A 13,262-nucleotide genomic window follows, 5' to 3' on the forward strand; every position below is an offset into this window, starting at 1 on the left:
ATAGATTTGTACAGTTGCTTGAGCACCTAACTTTGTAATTCAGGTCCTAGATAGAACACAGCTCCCATATCCCTAAAGGTCTGTTTCCTTTATAGGTAGGGGCGCTTCACCATTTGCCAATTTCCAGTGTCTCGCATCCAGGTGATTTTAGCTTAATGATTGAGAGAACAGACAGGATTCTGAGCTTATTAGATTACTAGGGACAAAGAGTGGGAAGGCGGGGTTACTGGGTGGCTCAGTGGGTTAAGCCTCTGCCTTTGGCTCAGGTCATGAACTCAGGGTCCTGGGATCGAGCCCCGCATGGGGCTCTCTGCTCAGTAGGGAGCCTGCTTCCCGCCCTCTCTCTGCCTGCTTCTCTGCCTACTTGTGATCTCTCTCTCTCTCTCTCTGTCAAATAAATAAATGAAATACTTAAAAAAAAAAAAAAAAAGATTGGGAAGGCATCACTGTCTTTCAGCAGTTTAGCTCCAGACAATGTTTGTAATTCTTTGGATATACTTATGAATAGTGTTGATCTGAAAAGCAGCAGCAGAATTGAGACACATCCACAGAGAAAGTGGTTACTTCGCATTGTATTTATTATGAGGTCAATAAGTTCAAGTTAAGAACCTGCTGATCAAAGAGCACTTATTTGGAACTTTCATGTGTAAAAGCCAATGTAAAAATATCCACTTAGAGTTTCTAAATTTATTTTTAGATATGTTAATAGTTGTGATTACTTACAGTCTATTTTCAGATACATTTGTTCCAAAAAACTGTTTGAGGGTCACATTAATGTGATTTAGCCTTTTCTTTTTGAGCAGATCCTTTTTCCCTTTCTCTTTCTCTGCTTTCTGCCTCTCCTGGTATTTGTCCATGGTGAAGATAGTAAACAGCTTAAATTCCTTGTAATTAAGACGCTTTTGTTGGGGGAAAGAAAGAAAAATTATTTCAGGAAGGATTTGATACTTTGTTTCAGATGACAGCAGGATTGTAATCATTTCCCATTTAAAAACCTGGAAACTTGAAGAGGCTTAGTAATTAGGGCATAATTATAGTCTGATTGTAGTCTAGGAGCCGGGAACAGAGAGTCTTTGTGGACTCTAAAGTGACCGTGGATCACTTTCTTACTTCTGCTGCTTTCTTACTTCTAGACTGGTCTAGATGCTTCAGGGTGACACCTGAAGGTCTATCTAGTGTGATCCATCTTTTTCAACCTTAACTCCCACTTGATTTCCCAGCATAGACTTCCTTTTTTTTTTTTTTAATTAAAAATTTTTTTTAAGTAGGCTCTATACCTAGTGTGAGGCTTGAACTCATAACCCTGAGATTAAGAGTCCTGTGTTCTACCATCTGAGCCAGCCAGGTGCCCCACAGACTTCCTCTTTAAATAGGTAGAATTCAGGGTCTTCACCAGAGTTGTTCTCTCTTAGGATTTTGCTCATGTATGTTCCCATCTGTACTTTCCTTTCTACTTACTTAAATCTATAAACCCTTCCCCCAACATCAACTCCTGCCCTATATATTTTCCTTCTCTAAACTTCTAAACAAAATTTTCTTCACTAATTTTCTGTAATTATGCATCCATCTATATGATAAAACACTTAGTCCTCTCTCTTCAAAGGCCTATAAATCTCTTCAGTTTTTTTCTGATCCCAGTGCCATGGCACACTTCAACAGGTTTTCCCTACCCGTGTCTACAGTAGGGAGTAGGACATTATCTCTGCCTTTGGCAGAGAGGCTGCCAGATCACACTTACACGGTCACCTGTGATGTCAAAGTCATGGTAGAGCTCTCTGAGGTCCTCTTTCTTAATATTGAAGAGAAAGTTGTACATGTGGAAGTTTTCTGCACCAATTCTCAGTGCTCCGTCCAGGTCAAGCAGCTCAAAGACAGGCCGGGAATGGCGGAAGATAAATTGCTCTTCCAAGTGGTTCTGTTGAGAGAAATACGTTATACAAGGAACAGTGTTGGTGCTACTTTCCAAACTTGGGCTGCTTTGGACACCTGGATGGCTCAGTCGGTTAAGCATCTGCCTTCGGCTCAGGTCATGATCCTGGGGTCATAGGATCCAGTCCTACAGCAGGCTTCTTGCTCTGCAGGGCTCTTGCTTCTCCCTCTGCCTCTGTCTCTGCCTCTCCCCCTGCTTGTGCTTTCTTTCTCTCTCTCTCTCTCTGTTATATGGATAGATAAAATCTTTTAAAAATTTCTTTAAGAATTAATTTTAAAAAGTGACCTTGGACTGTATTTAATCCATTTCCTAGGGGGCTAAAAACAAAAGGCAAAATCCTAGAAGCTCAGGGTTGAAAGGCTTCTATGGTCAATGTTTCAAGTCCTTCTCTTCAACATCGTTTGAGGGGAACTTAAGCCCCCTGTTGTGATCAATTGTGCTAGAATGAACCCTTGTCTCTACAACACATTTCCTTACATTCGGTGAAAATCTACTTGTGAAATATAGTAAGGTGATAAGATCCTGAACACAAGTTTCCTTTACAAGGGAAGTAGATAAAGACACATTCGGAGTGAGTGTGTCTGAGGAAAGGTAGGAATCCAAAGAAGAAAGTTTCTCATCTCCATTGTCCATCCCCTTTAGAAAGTTCTCCAAGAAAACCGATCACTGAGAGTGTGAGGCACTTGGGATGCCTGGTGGCTCTTAAGGAAGGACAAGGAAGGGCATGCCAAGGAGGGAAGCGGTAGGGTGAGGTCTACAGAAAGAGGATGCGGGAGGGCTGAACATGGGCAGCAGGGCGCATGAGGCTGGGTGGCCTGAAGATTTCTAGGTTATAGACAGACCGTTTAGAAACCACAAGTAGTTCTCTCCCCATTTTTTTCCCTTCTTGTTTTGAGTGAAAGGAAGACAACTCTGATGCAATCTTAATTCACTGCTACGTTTTGCAAGATGGTGGCGGCAGCTAAGCTCTGCCGCCTTGGCCCTGGATCCTGACTTGTTACTCGCCTGTTGGGCCAGCAAGATGCAGACCAACATGTAGAACTGGTCAAAACCGATCTCGCCCATAGCGTTCCAGTCCAGCATGTTAAACACAATCATGATCTGTGTCCGGTTCCAGCTAGTCACGTGGTGAAGGAAGTGATAGAACAGCACATCTGTTAAGGCGGGAAGGTGAAGAGACCGATTATTCTGAGACTGTTCAGATGCCGAACAAAAGGGAGCCACATAAATGGCAGCAATGCCCAAAGCTTGCTGACCTGGAGCAGTCTCAATAACACATTCTGTCTCTCTTCGTCACTCTGCCTTCAAGTCCTCAAACCTTACTCGCCCTGGAGCTGGACAAGGAGTTGGACAAGGCCCTGTGCCCAGATCTGTGGAGGATGAGACAGTGGATTGGGCTCGATTCTTGAGCCCAGCTCACGTGCGTGACCAAGCCCACAAAGGTGTGTCCATAACCAAAAAAGGTGCAGGGTACTCCTCATACCGGACAGAGCTGAGTTCTCACTGGGGACTTCAGACACCTTGGAGAAGCTGAGTCTCACCTGGGTCTTTCACTCGAGATCATGAAAACGGAGAAATTTAAAAATCACTCCTGTAAATTTTCAGTATTCCTCATGCCTATGTGAAGCGCATGCATTTGGCGATGGGGGAAAGGAGCAATCTTGGAACACCTCACTGCCGCCTTTCACTGGACCCTGACACCACTGCAGGGAAAGTGGTATCACACCCTTTTATAGTAAGCGTCAGGTCGTAACAGGTCTGTTACAGTGCTTCTATAACTATAAGGAGCAGACCATTCACTTGAGAATCTTGTAAAAATACAGACTCTGATTCATGAAACATGGTGCTGGACTGAGTGTACATTTCTCACAAGCTCCTCATGATGTTGCTGCTGCTGGCTGGTGGACCCCACGTGGGGTGGCAGACCTGGGACTCAGATGTCCACCTGACATAGTCTTTCCACAGTGAAGCCATGTCTTTTGCAGATTAATACAGATGTATTCAATCATACAGAGAACAAATACTGTGACTTAAAAAACAGGGAAGGTTTTTGCCAGAAATTCCACTCACTGATCATCTGTCTCGGGGAGTACAAGATAGAAGAAAGCAGCATGGGGACACATTTATAGGCCAGTATGTGGCTTACAGATTGTATATGCAAATCACCCATGGTAACTTTATAGAGATTTTGAAAAGTGTGACTTTGTGTACATGCTATGTCCCTTGGTCTGCTAGTTACAGGACCTATCTCCTGTGTAAAATATGACTCCAATAAATACATAAAACATCTTTGTAATGCCCCCGGGGTCCTGGGATCAAGCCCCACATGAAGCTCCTGGCTCAGAGGGGAGGCTGCCTCTCCCTCTGCCTGCCACTCCCCTGCTTGTGCTCTCTCTCTGTCACTCACTCTTTCAAATAAATAAAATCTATTTTAAAATAACAACAGCAAAAACAACTATGTAGTTTGGTGTCCCAGCTGAATCTAGCTAAGAGGATAGCGAACCAGTCATCACAATGCCATGATTTGAGGGGCATCTGATGGTCTCCATGTCCCTTCCTTATGCCCCACTAGGTATGAACATGTGGGAACAAAACATTATATATATCCACCTTTATATATATGACCTTTGTGTAGTTGCTCCTTGAGAAATGTTTCGGTGTGAGACTTAGGAGCTACTTAGCAAAAACTGTTTTTAAAGCAGCGGACTCTGGCACATGCATCTCCAAAGCCTTAAGTCACTGCCTCCTTGAAGGCAAAACTTAAGGCTGTGCCTACACTCTCTCACAGCACTATCCAGTCCCCTGGTGAGCAGAGGACAGGAGCATGACTTCACCTCTCGGGCTTTGCATCATCGCAGAGTGATTTAGTTACTGGGGAGACCAGACTTCTCAGCAAACATTCTGGTGAGACTAGGAGTGTAGATTTTGGAGTCAGGAAGCCCTGGGTTTGTCCCAGCTTTTCTGTTTACACCTGGGTGCCTTATAGTTGCCTTATCTAGGTCCGGGCTATTGCAAAGATTTGGTGACATTGTGTGTGAATTGATATGTAAAGAGAAAAACTGAGGCATGAAACTGTGAGAAAACGAAGGTGTCTTTTCATCATTTTGTGAAGACTGCATAAGCTCTTAAAAAATCCTTATGAAGGGGCACCTGGGTGACTCAGTGGGTTAAAGCCTCTGCCTTCGGTTCAGGTCATGATCTCAGGGCCCTAGGATCAAGCCCCAGATCGGGCTTTCTGCTCCACAGGAGACGGCTCCCTCTTCTCTCTCTGCCTGCCTCTGCCTACTTGTGATCTCTGTCTGTCAAATAAATAAAATCTTAAAAAAAAAATATGGAAGGGGCGCCTGGTGGCTCAGTCGATTGAGTGTCCAACTCTTGGTTTTGACTCCAGATCAGAGTCTTGTGATCAAACCCTGTGTCTGGCTCCATGCTCAGCAGGGAGTTGGCTTGAGAGTCTCTCTCTCCCTCTCCCTCTATCTCTCCCCTGCTCCTTCTTGACTTCTTTCTCTCTCTCAAATAAATAAATCTTAAAAAAAAATCTTTATGGAAGAAATACCTTATTCATAAAAGACATTTATTTCCTTCAGATCACAATAAATGGATAGGATACTTGATTTATATCCAGTCCTTCAAAACAAAAAAAAAACCAAAGAAGCACAAAGGATTTTAATTAGTCCTCCATTAGTTTGTGCATTCAAAGGTAGGGTCAAGATCATCAACACTTTTTGGTCACAAATAACCAAAAATTAGAAGGGATCCTGCAGATTATTGATTCAAACCTCCCACTTGATAGATGAGAAATCTTTTGGGGGATCTTCAGGGTAATGATTGAATGGGGATCCCCCAGGAATAATTAAAATAATAATTAACAGTCAGTTCTTATCATGTGGTAGACACTGTGCTAGCCATTTTCCACACATTATCTTATTTCATTTTTTTTTCCAACCATGAGGTACGCTCTATTATTAGAAGCTTCATTTATGGATGAGGAAAATGACCCTTAAATAGGAAGGTGACACGCTCTCCAAATCACCAAGGGGGAGCAAGTGTCCCCACCAGAGCCTGTGGCCTTCTCCTTCTCACTCAACTGCCCCTGGTCTCCAATCTCGGTGGGTGATTTCTCTTGCTTCATTTAGAAGATAAAATATATATTATATATTCTGGTCCTGCGAGTTTTCCTGCACATTAGTTAAAAGCCAGGTAACAACTCAGAGGAAGCCCTGCTGACACACTGACCATTCAAGGTGTTGTTGCGGTGGACATCAAGAAGGTGAAAATACTCCAGCAAGGCCTTCACGTTCCTCACGGATAACAGGCAGTACAGCTTGTCCAGATAGAGGTACCACAGAAACGATCCTTGCTTCAGTTTCATCGTTGCCTTCATTAGGCTGAAGGTTCTGGCCACCTGGAACAGAAGAGTATTCTGCCTTGGAACTAGAATGTTGGACACAGAGAGGTTCTGGGAGCCAAGGCCTCCCTATGATGTAATGTTACGGAAGCAGAAACTGAAATTGCTTCCTCCCAGTCCTCTGCACTTGCTGTCAGGATTTATTATCTTTTTTTTTTTTTTCTTTTAAGATTTATTGAGAGAGAGGGAACATGCATGAGCAGGGGTGGGGCAGAGGGAGAGAGAGAGTCTTACGCAGATTTCCCTGCTGAGGACAGGGCCCAATATGGGGCTGAACCTAAATCAAGAGTCAGACGCTTAACTGACTGAGCCACCTTGTGCTCCATCAGTCTCTTGTTAACTTCATTATTCCCCTGCTATTAAAATATAACCAGTTCTTTTTTTTTAAGATTATATTTATTTATTTGACAGAGAGAGATCACAGTAGGCAGAGAGGCAGGCAGAGAGAGGGGAAGGGAAGCAGGCCCCCTGCTGAGCAGAGAGCCCGATGCGGGACTCGATCCCAGGACCCTGAGATCATGACCCGAGCCGAAGGCAGCGGCTCAACCCACTGAGCCACCCAGGCGCCCAATATAACCTGTTCTAAACTGAAATCACAGACCACTTAGAAATGAATGTGAGAACATGCTCTCCTTGCACATAGAAACCTGTGCTATGTGGCCAAAGTACTTGTCAGAGGAGTATTTATAGTCTAAATGTATTCGTTAGAAAATAAGAAAAATGGAAAAACATATGAAAAAGTACTAAAACAGGGACGCCTGGGTGGCTCAGTTGGTTAAGCAGCTGCCTTCGGCTCAGGTCATGATCCCAGGGTTCTGGGATCGAGTCCCACATCGGGCTCCTTGCTTGGCAGGGAGCCTGCTTCTCCCTCTGCCTCTGCCTGCCTCTTTGTCTGCCTGTGCTCGCTCGCTTTCTCTCCCTCTGTCTCTGACAAATAAATAAATAAAATCTAAAAAAAAAAAAAAAGATAATTATTAAAAAAAAAAAAGTACTAAAACAGCCTTTTGACATAATCACCTACCACTACTATACCTAAAACTCAACATCATGCCTTAATGTCATTAAATATTCACTCAGCGTTCACATTTCCTTGATTATTTCTTTAAATTGTTAGTAATTTAAGTCAGGAAACCAAACAGATTGAAGTGTTACATTTAGACTGTTTCTTAATATCTTCAGGTTCCTCCTTTCTTTTTCTTGCAATTTATTTGTTGAATAATCCAGATTGTTGTGTAGAGGGAAACATTCTGGTTTTTGCAGATTTTATCTCCAATGTGTTAACATGTCCCTCTGTCTCCTGTATTTTCTGTAAGCTTGTAGTTAGAGCTAGTGTGAAAGCTGGTTTTAAGAAAAGACCAAAAAACATAAACTTTTGGCAAGTGTGATAAGAAGAAAGATTTTTTAAATTGAGAATGAGGAAGAAACAATTATTGATATGGAAGAGATGAAAATACCTATAAGAGTACTATACACAAACTCTCTGGGTGCCTGGCTGGCTCAGTCGGCAGAGCACGTGACTGTTGATCTCGAGATTGTGGGTTTGGTTCCACAATGAGTGTAGAGGTTACTGGAAAATAAAATCTTATAAAAAAAAAAAAAGAGCTAAATTAGCTCTGTCTGATAAATATACTCTGTGAGCCACAGATCTGAGTTGGATATGTTATTTGAAATTTTCTAGTAGCCATTTTTAAAAAAAAGTAAAAAGGGCTACCTGGGTGGTTCAGTCAGTTAAGTGTCAGCCTCTTGATTTTAGCTGAAGTCTTGATTTCAGGGTCGTGAGTTCAAGCTTGGTGTTGGGCTCCATAGAGTGGAGCCTACTTAAGAAGGAGAAGGAGAGGGGCACCTGGCTGGCTCAGTGGGTTAAGCCTCTGCCTTTGGCTCAGGTGATGATCTCAGGGTCCTGGGATCAAGCCCCACATCAGGCTCTCTGCTCAGCGGGGAACCTGCTTCCCCGCCCCCCCCGCCTGCCTCTCTGCCTATTTGTGATCTCTCTCCCTGTCAAGTAAATAAATAAAATCTTTAAAAAAAAAAAAAGAAGGAGAAGAAGAGGAGGAAGAAGAAGAAGAAAGAAAAGAAGAAAGGAAAGAACTAAAATTATTATAATTTTTTAAGATTGTATTTATTTGTTTGTCTGGAGAGCATGCATGGTTGGAGAGTGGGCAGAAGGAGAGGTAGAGAATCCCAAACAGACTCCATGCCCAGCACAGAGCCCACTGAGTGGCTCCATCTCAAAATCTCATGACCCTGAGATCATGACTTGAGCTGAAACCAAGAGTAGGATGCTTACCTGAGCCACTCAAGTGCCCTGAAGTGAAATTAATTTTGATAACATTTAACCCCATGTCTGAAATGTTATCATTTCAATTTGTAATCAATATATGTTTTAAATTAGTTATATTACAATTCTTTTTCCAGGTTTATTGAGATATAATTGACATAAAATATTTTGTAAGCTTAAAATGTACAACACATGAGGTGCCTGGCTGGGTCAGTTGGTAATGTGTATGATTCTTGATGTTAGGGTTGTGATTTCGAGTTCCATGTTGGACATACAGTTTACTTAAAAGAAAAAAAATATATGCAGCATGCATTATCATTCTTCTAGAGAATCATAAAGAGAGGAAACTCTCCAACTCATTTTATGTATCTAACATAATCTTGATATCAACACATGGCAAGATCAGTATAAGAAAAGCAAGTTAAAATTCTCACTCGTGAACATAAAAGCAATAATTCTAAATAAAACATTAGCAAACTAAATCCATACACATAAAAACTGTGAAAAATAACACCCATAAGGGAGTTCTTCAGGCACAGAAAAATAATCCCATACGGAAACACAGAAATTCAGGAAGGAAAGAAGAGCACCAGAAATTAAAAATGTGTGAGTAAACCTAAACGAATCTTAACTGTATACAACACTAAAAATAATGTCGTGTGAGGAATCTAGTTGCAGGTGCATTCAGAATTTACCAAGAGCTACAAAGGGAAAGATCCACTGGCACGGAGGGGAGGGAGAAGAAAACTTGCTCCATTTAACAACATTTTCCCAGTGTAGCAGTTAGGGTTAGTGCTACTAGCTGCTATAACAACTTCCAGAAGTTGGCCCTGGGAGGGAGGGGTTTCGTTCCCCTCTCTCAACAGCACAAAGCTTTTGCTTTGAGTGAAGTTGCTTTTGCTACTTCTGGGAAAGTCTTGGAGTCCTTATACTCGTCCTCTGGTGGCCATCAACCACCTCCTTTACTCCCGCATGGGCAAGAAGGGGCACTCTTCAGTCCGCGGCCCTGCCCCCAGTGTCTCTCACTTGTAGGAAGGAGCTCATGAGCACGTGTGACCACCCCTTGTACCTGGGCACTCCAACTATTCCACATCGATATGGCAGCCCACATTTTGCGTTTAACTCTTTGCCAAAACTTTAGTTGCTTTTCTCTCCACCACTTGGATGGGGGCCGCCATTTTCAGCCACATCCTGCCATGTGAACAGGGTATTGTGCCCTATCTGTCCTTGCAGGAGCTTGTTGATTTCCAGAACTCAGGTCACTTGGTTGTCTTGGGACCTCACTTCTCTGAGATGCTCAAGATAATTTATAATTTTGTAGATCATCCATTTTTTTCTTAGATGTGACATTCTTTATAGCTTACTATACAGTAAGAAATCCATCTTTGTGTAAACTACCAAGATGGTTTTTTTTTTAATTGTAGCATAACCTAACCTATCCAAACTGATTCAGTGGTTTTTATATATATTTCCCTGATGACTGATGATGACGTTGAGCATCTTTATATGTGCATACTTACCATCTATACACATTCTCTATTCTGTTTCAAACCTTGACACAGACATTGATGTGAGGACAGACATTTCTTGTCTTAGATCTAGAAAGCACTTCCCCAACGAGTCATAGTCTCATTTCATGGAAAATTGTATTTGGAGACCACATCTGGGCTCTGCTTAACTTTTCAGTCTGTGAGCCTATTGACTTTCTTTTGTATTTTCTGTCTTCCTTCCCTAAGCTCTGTAGTTCAGGATTTGGGCAAATGTCTTGAGGGCAAATGTCAGTATGTATGTACTCACAAGAATGGCTAGAATTAATGATGATAATGTGTTTGGAGCAATATCACTTGTGGGAATGTAAAGTGATAACACCACTGTGTAAAATACTTGGAGAGTTTCTTTTTCTTTTTTAAAAAACATTTTATTTAGTTAGTTATTTGAGAGATAGCATGCACGAGCAGGGGAGGGGCAGGGGGAGATGCAAACTCCCTGCTGAGCAGGGAGCCCGGTGTGGGGCTTGATCTCAGGTCCCTGAGATCATGACCTGAGCCAAAGGCAGACTCTTAACTGACTGAGCCACCCAGGCACTGCTTGGATATCTTTCCCATCCAAGTACTAACCAGGCCCGACCCTGCTTAGCTTCTGAGAGCGGACGAGATCGGGCACGTTCAGGGTGGTATGGCCGTAGACTGCTTGGATATTTCTCATAAAGTTAATCGTATACTTAGTATAGGATCTGACAATTGCTCTCTTAGGGGTACCCAAGAAAAATGAAAATATAGGTCTATGCAAAGACTTGTACACAAATATTCATGGCAGCTTTATTTCTAAAAACTAAAGACTGGAAACGACTCAATTGTCCATTCACAGCTGAATGGAATCACAAGTTATGGTATATCCATACAATGCACACTCCCAGTAATCAAAAGAATGGACCACAAATATATGCAACACCATGATGAATCTCCACAAATATTATGCTGAATGGAAAGAGGCCAGATTTAAAAGAGCACATACTGTATGACTCCACTTATATGGTAAATTAGGAAAGACAATTCCAATTCCAGATGAGAGGTTGCTCGGGCCAGGAGTGTCAATGGAGATTGACTTGTGAAGAAGCAGAAGGAAGTTTCTTGGATGTTGGAAAAGTTCTGTACCTTGACTATGGTGATGGTTTTATGGGTATCTACATTTGTCAAAACTCAGTGAACTGTAGGCTGACACTGGGTGCATTTTTACTGAATAGTAAATTAAGCCTCAAAGTTGATTTTTGAAAATTTCAAAATTAAAACGGGTGGCTCAGTGGGTTAAGCCGCTGCCTTCGGCTCGGGTCATGATCTCGGGGTCCTGGGATCGAGTCCCGCATCGGGCTCTCTGCTCAGCGGGGAGCCTGCTTCCTCCTCTCTCTCTCTGCCTGCCTCTCTGCCTACTTGTGATCTCTCTCTGTCAAATAAATAAATAATAAAAAATCTTAAAAAAAAAAATAGTTCAGTTACATCAGTATTATGCATTTTTGCTCAACAGAAGACACTGTTTGCAAAGTTAACAGAGGGATGAGAAATCAGAAAGATATTTGCAATGTCTAAACACAGTAAGAAACTGCAATCAAGGGACACCTGGGTGGATCAGTTGGTTAAGTGTCTGCCTTTGGCTCAGGTCATGATCCCAGGGTCTTGGGATCAAGTTCCACGTTGGGATCCTTGCTCCAGCGGGGAAACTGCTTCTCCCTCTGCCTGCCACTCCCCATGCTTGTGCTCTCTCTCTCTCTCTCTTTCTGGCAAATAAATAAATAAAATCTAACAAAAAACCCCCACAAAACTGCAATCAAAAGTGAGACAGGAAGGGCACATGGCTGTCTCAGTTGGTGGAGCATGGGACTCTTGATCTTGGGGTTGTGAATTTGACCCTCACATTGATTATAAAGATTACTTAAAAATAAAATCTTAAAAAAAAAGTTCAGAAATAATAGTAATAAAACCAGCAAATCACTTAAGTAGTAATTAGAAAAGCTTATGTACACACCAAGAAGACATTTTGCAGATCAGAAATACTCAAACAGAAACCTACAATGAGGCTTATGGGTATATTGTTATAAAAACAGTTTATATAGTGAGAAAGCAGTGACTGTCTATTTCTCACAGTGATTCATTATTAGAATTCTCTTAAATGATAAGGAACTGGTCAGTGGTTACCTTATATCAACCTTAGGAAACAGTTCAAGTTTTGCTTGTGATTTCCAGAGGCATATGTAAGAAATGACCTAGGTCAAGTTAGTCTTGCAAAATAAGCTAAATTAAGCTTTGTTTGTATGACTAAAATGGTTTTGTCTGCTTGGGGAATTTTCAAGCCTGGTTTGCATTTGTTTTTTATTTTAACAGTACCTTGATTTTAAAACAAGATAAAGACAGTACAAACAAAGTATGGGCCCATTTGATTTGTGAATAGATAAGAAAATCCTGAATGTAAGATTTTCCAGGCAAAATATTTACTTTCCAGGACTGTAAGAAGATTTTAATCAATGAAATTCACCATGTTTTTAGGCTAGAGGAGAAAAATCATATGGCTAATATTATGATTAACTTATGTGATAAATGCATAAAATATTTTATACAGTTCTACTTTATAGTAGATGATATAACATTGATATGATAAAAAGTTATTAGCAAATTTTAGGACTATCAGGAGGCTTCTTTTTTTTGTACAGATCAGTTGCTACCATCCTTTCATAAACATCATACTTAGAGGAGAAACTTTAAATCCTTTTCCATTAAATGTTGGACCAAGACAGGAATTTTCATTTTCATTGTTGCTATTTAACATATAGCTAGAGATCCGAGCAAATGCTATAGGAAAGGAAAAGAAATAAGAAATGTAAGGACTGGGGCACCTGGGTGGCTCAGTGGGTTAAAGCCTCTGCCTTCGGCTCAGGTCATGATCCCAGAGTCCTGGGATCAAGTGCCGCATCGGGCTCTCTGCTAAGCAGGGAGCCCTTTTCCCCCCCACCCCCCATCTCTACCTGCCTCTGCCTACTTGTGATCTCTCTCTCTCTGTCAAATAAATCTTAAAAAAAAAAAAAAAAAAAAAAAGGGAAAGAAATGTAAGGACTGTTAGTAGAAGCTGTACAAAGCCTCAGGACACCTCTTAACTTG

General features: G+C 41.7%; 1 protein-coding gene across 1 annotated transcript; it reads right to left on the reverse strand.

The window, feature by feature from the left end:
• Nucleotides 1-596: 596 nt before the first annotated feature.
• On the reverse strand, nt 597-6,314 carry LOC122901834 (EF-hand calcium-binding domain-containing protein 9-like). The gene is made up of 4 exons (XM_044240934.1): nt 6,167-6,314; nt 2,936-3,084; nt 1,739-1,915; nt 597-899 (listed from the first exon to the last, which is right to left on the reverse strand). The coding sequence occupies exons 1-4, from the start codon at nt 6,312-6,314 to the stop codon at nt 720-722; spliced, it is 654 nt and encodes a 217-aa protein (XP_044096869.1). The 3' UTR covers nt 597-719.
• Nucleotides 6,315-13,262: the final 6,948 nt, after the last annotated feature.

Source organism: Neovison vison, chromosome 1, assembly GCF_020171115.1.
Source record: "Neovison vison isolate M4711 chromosome 1, ASM_NN_V1, whole genome shotgun sequence".
Lineage (NCBI taxonomy): Eukaryota > Metazoa > Chordata > Mammalia > Carnivora > Mustelidae > Neogale > Neogale vison.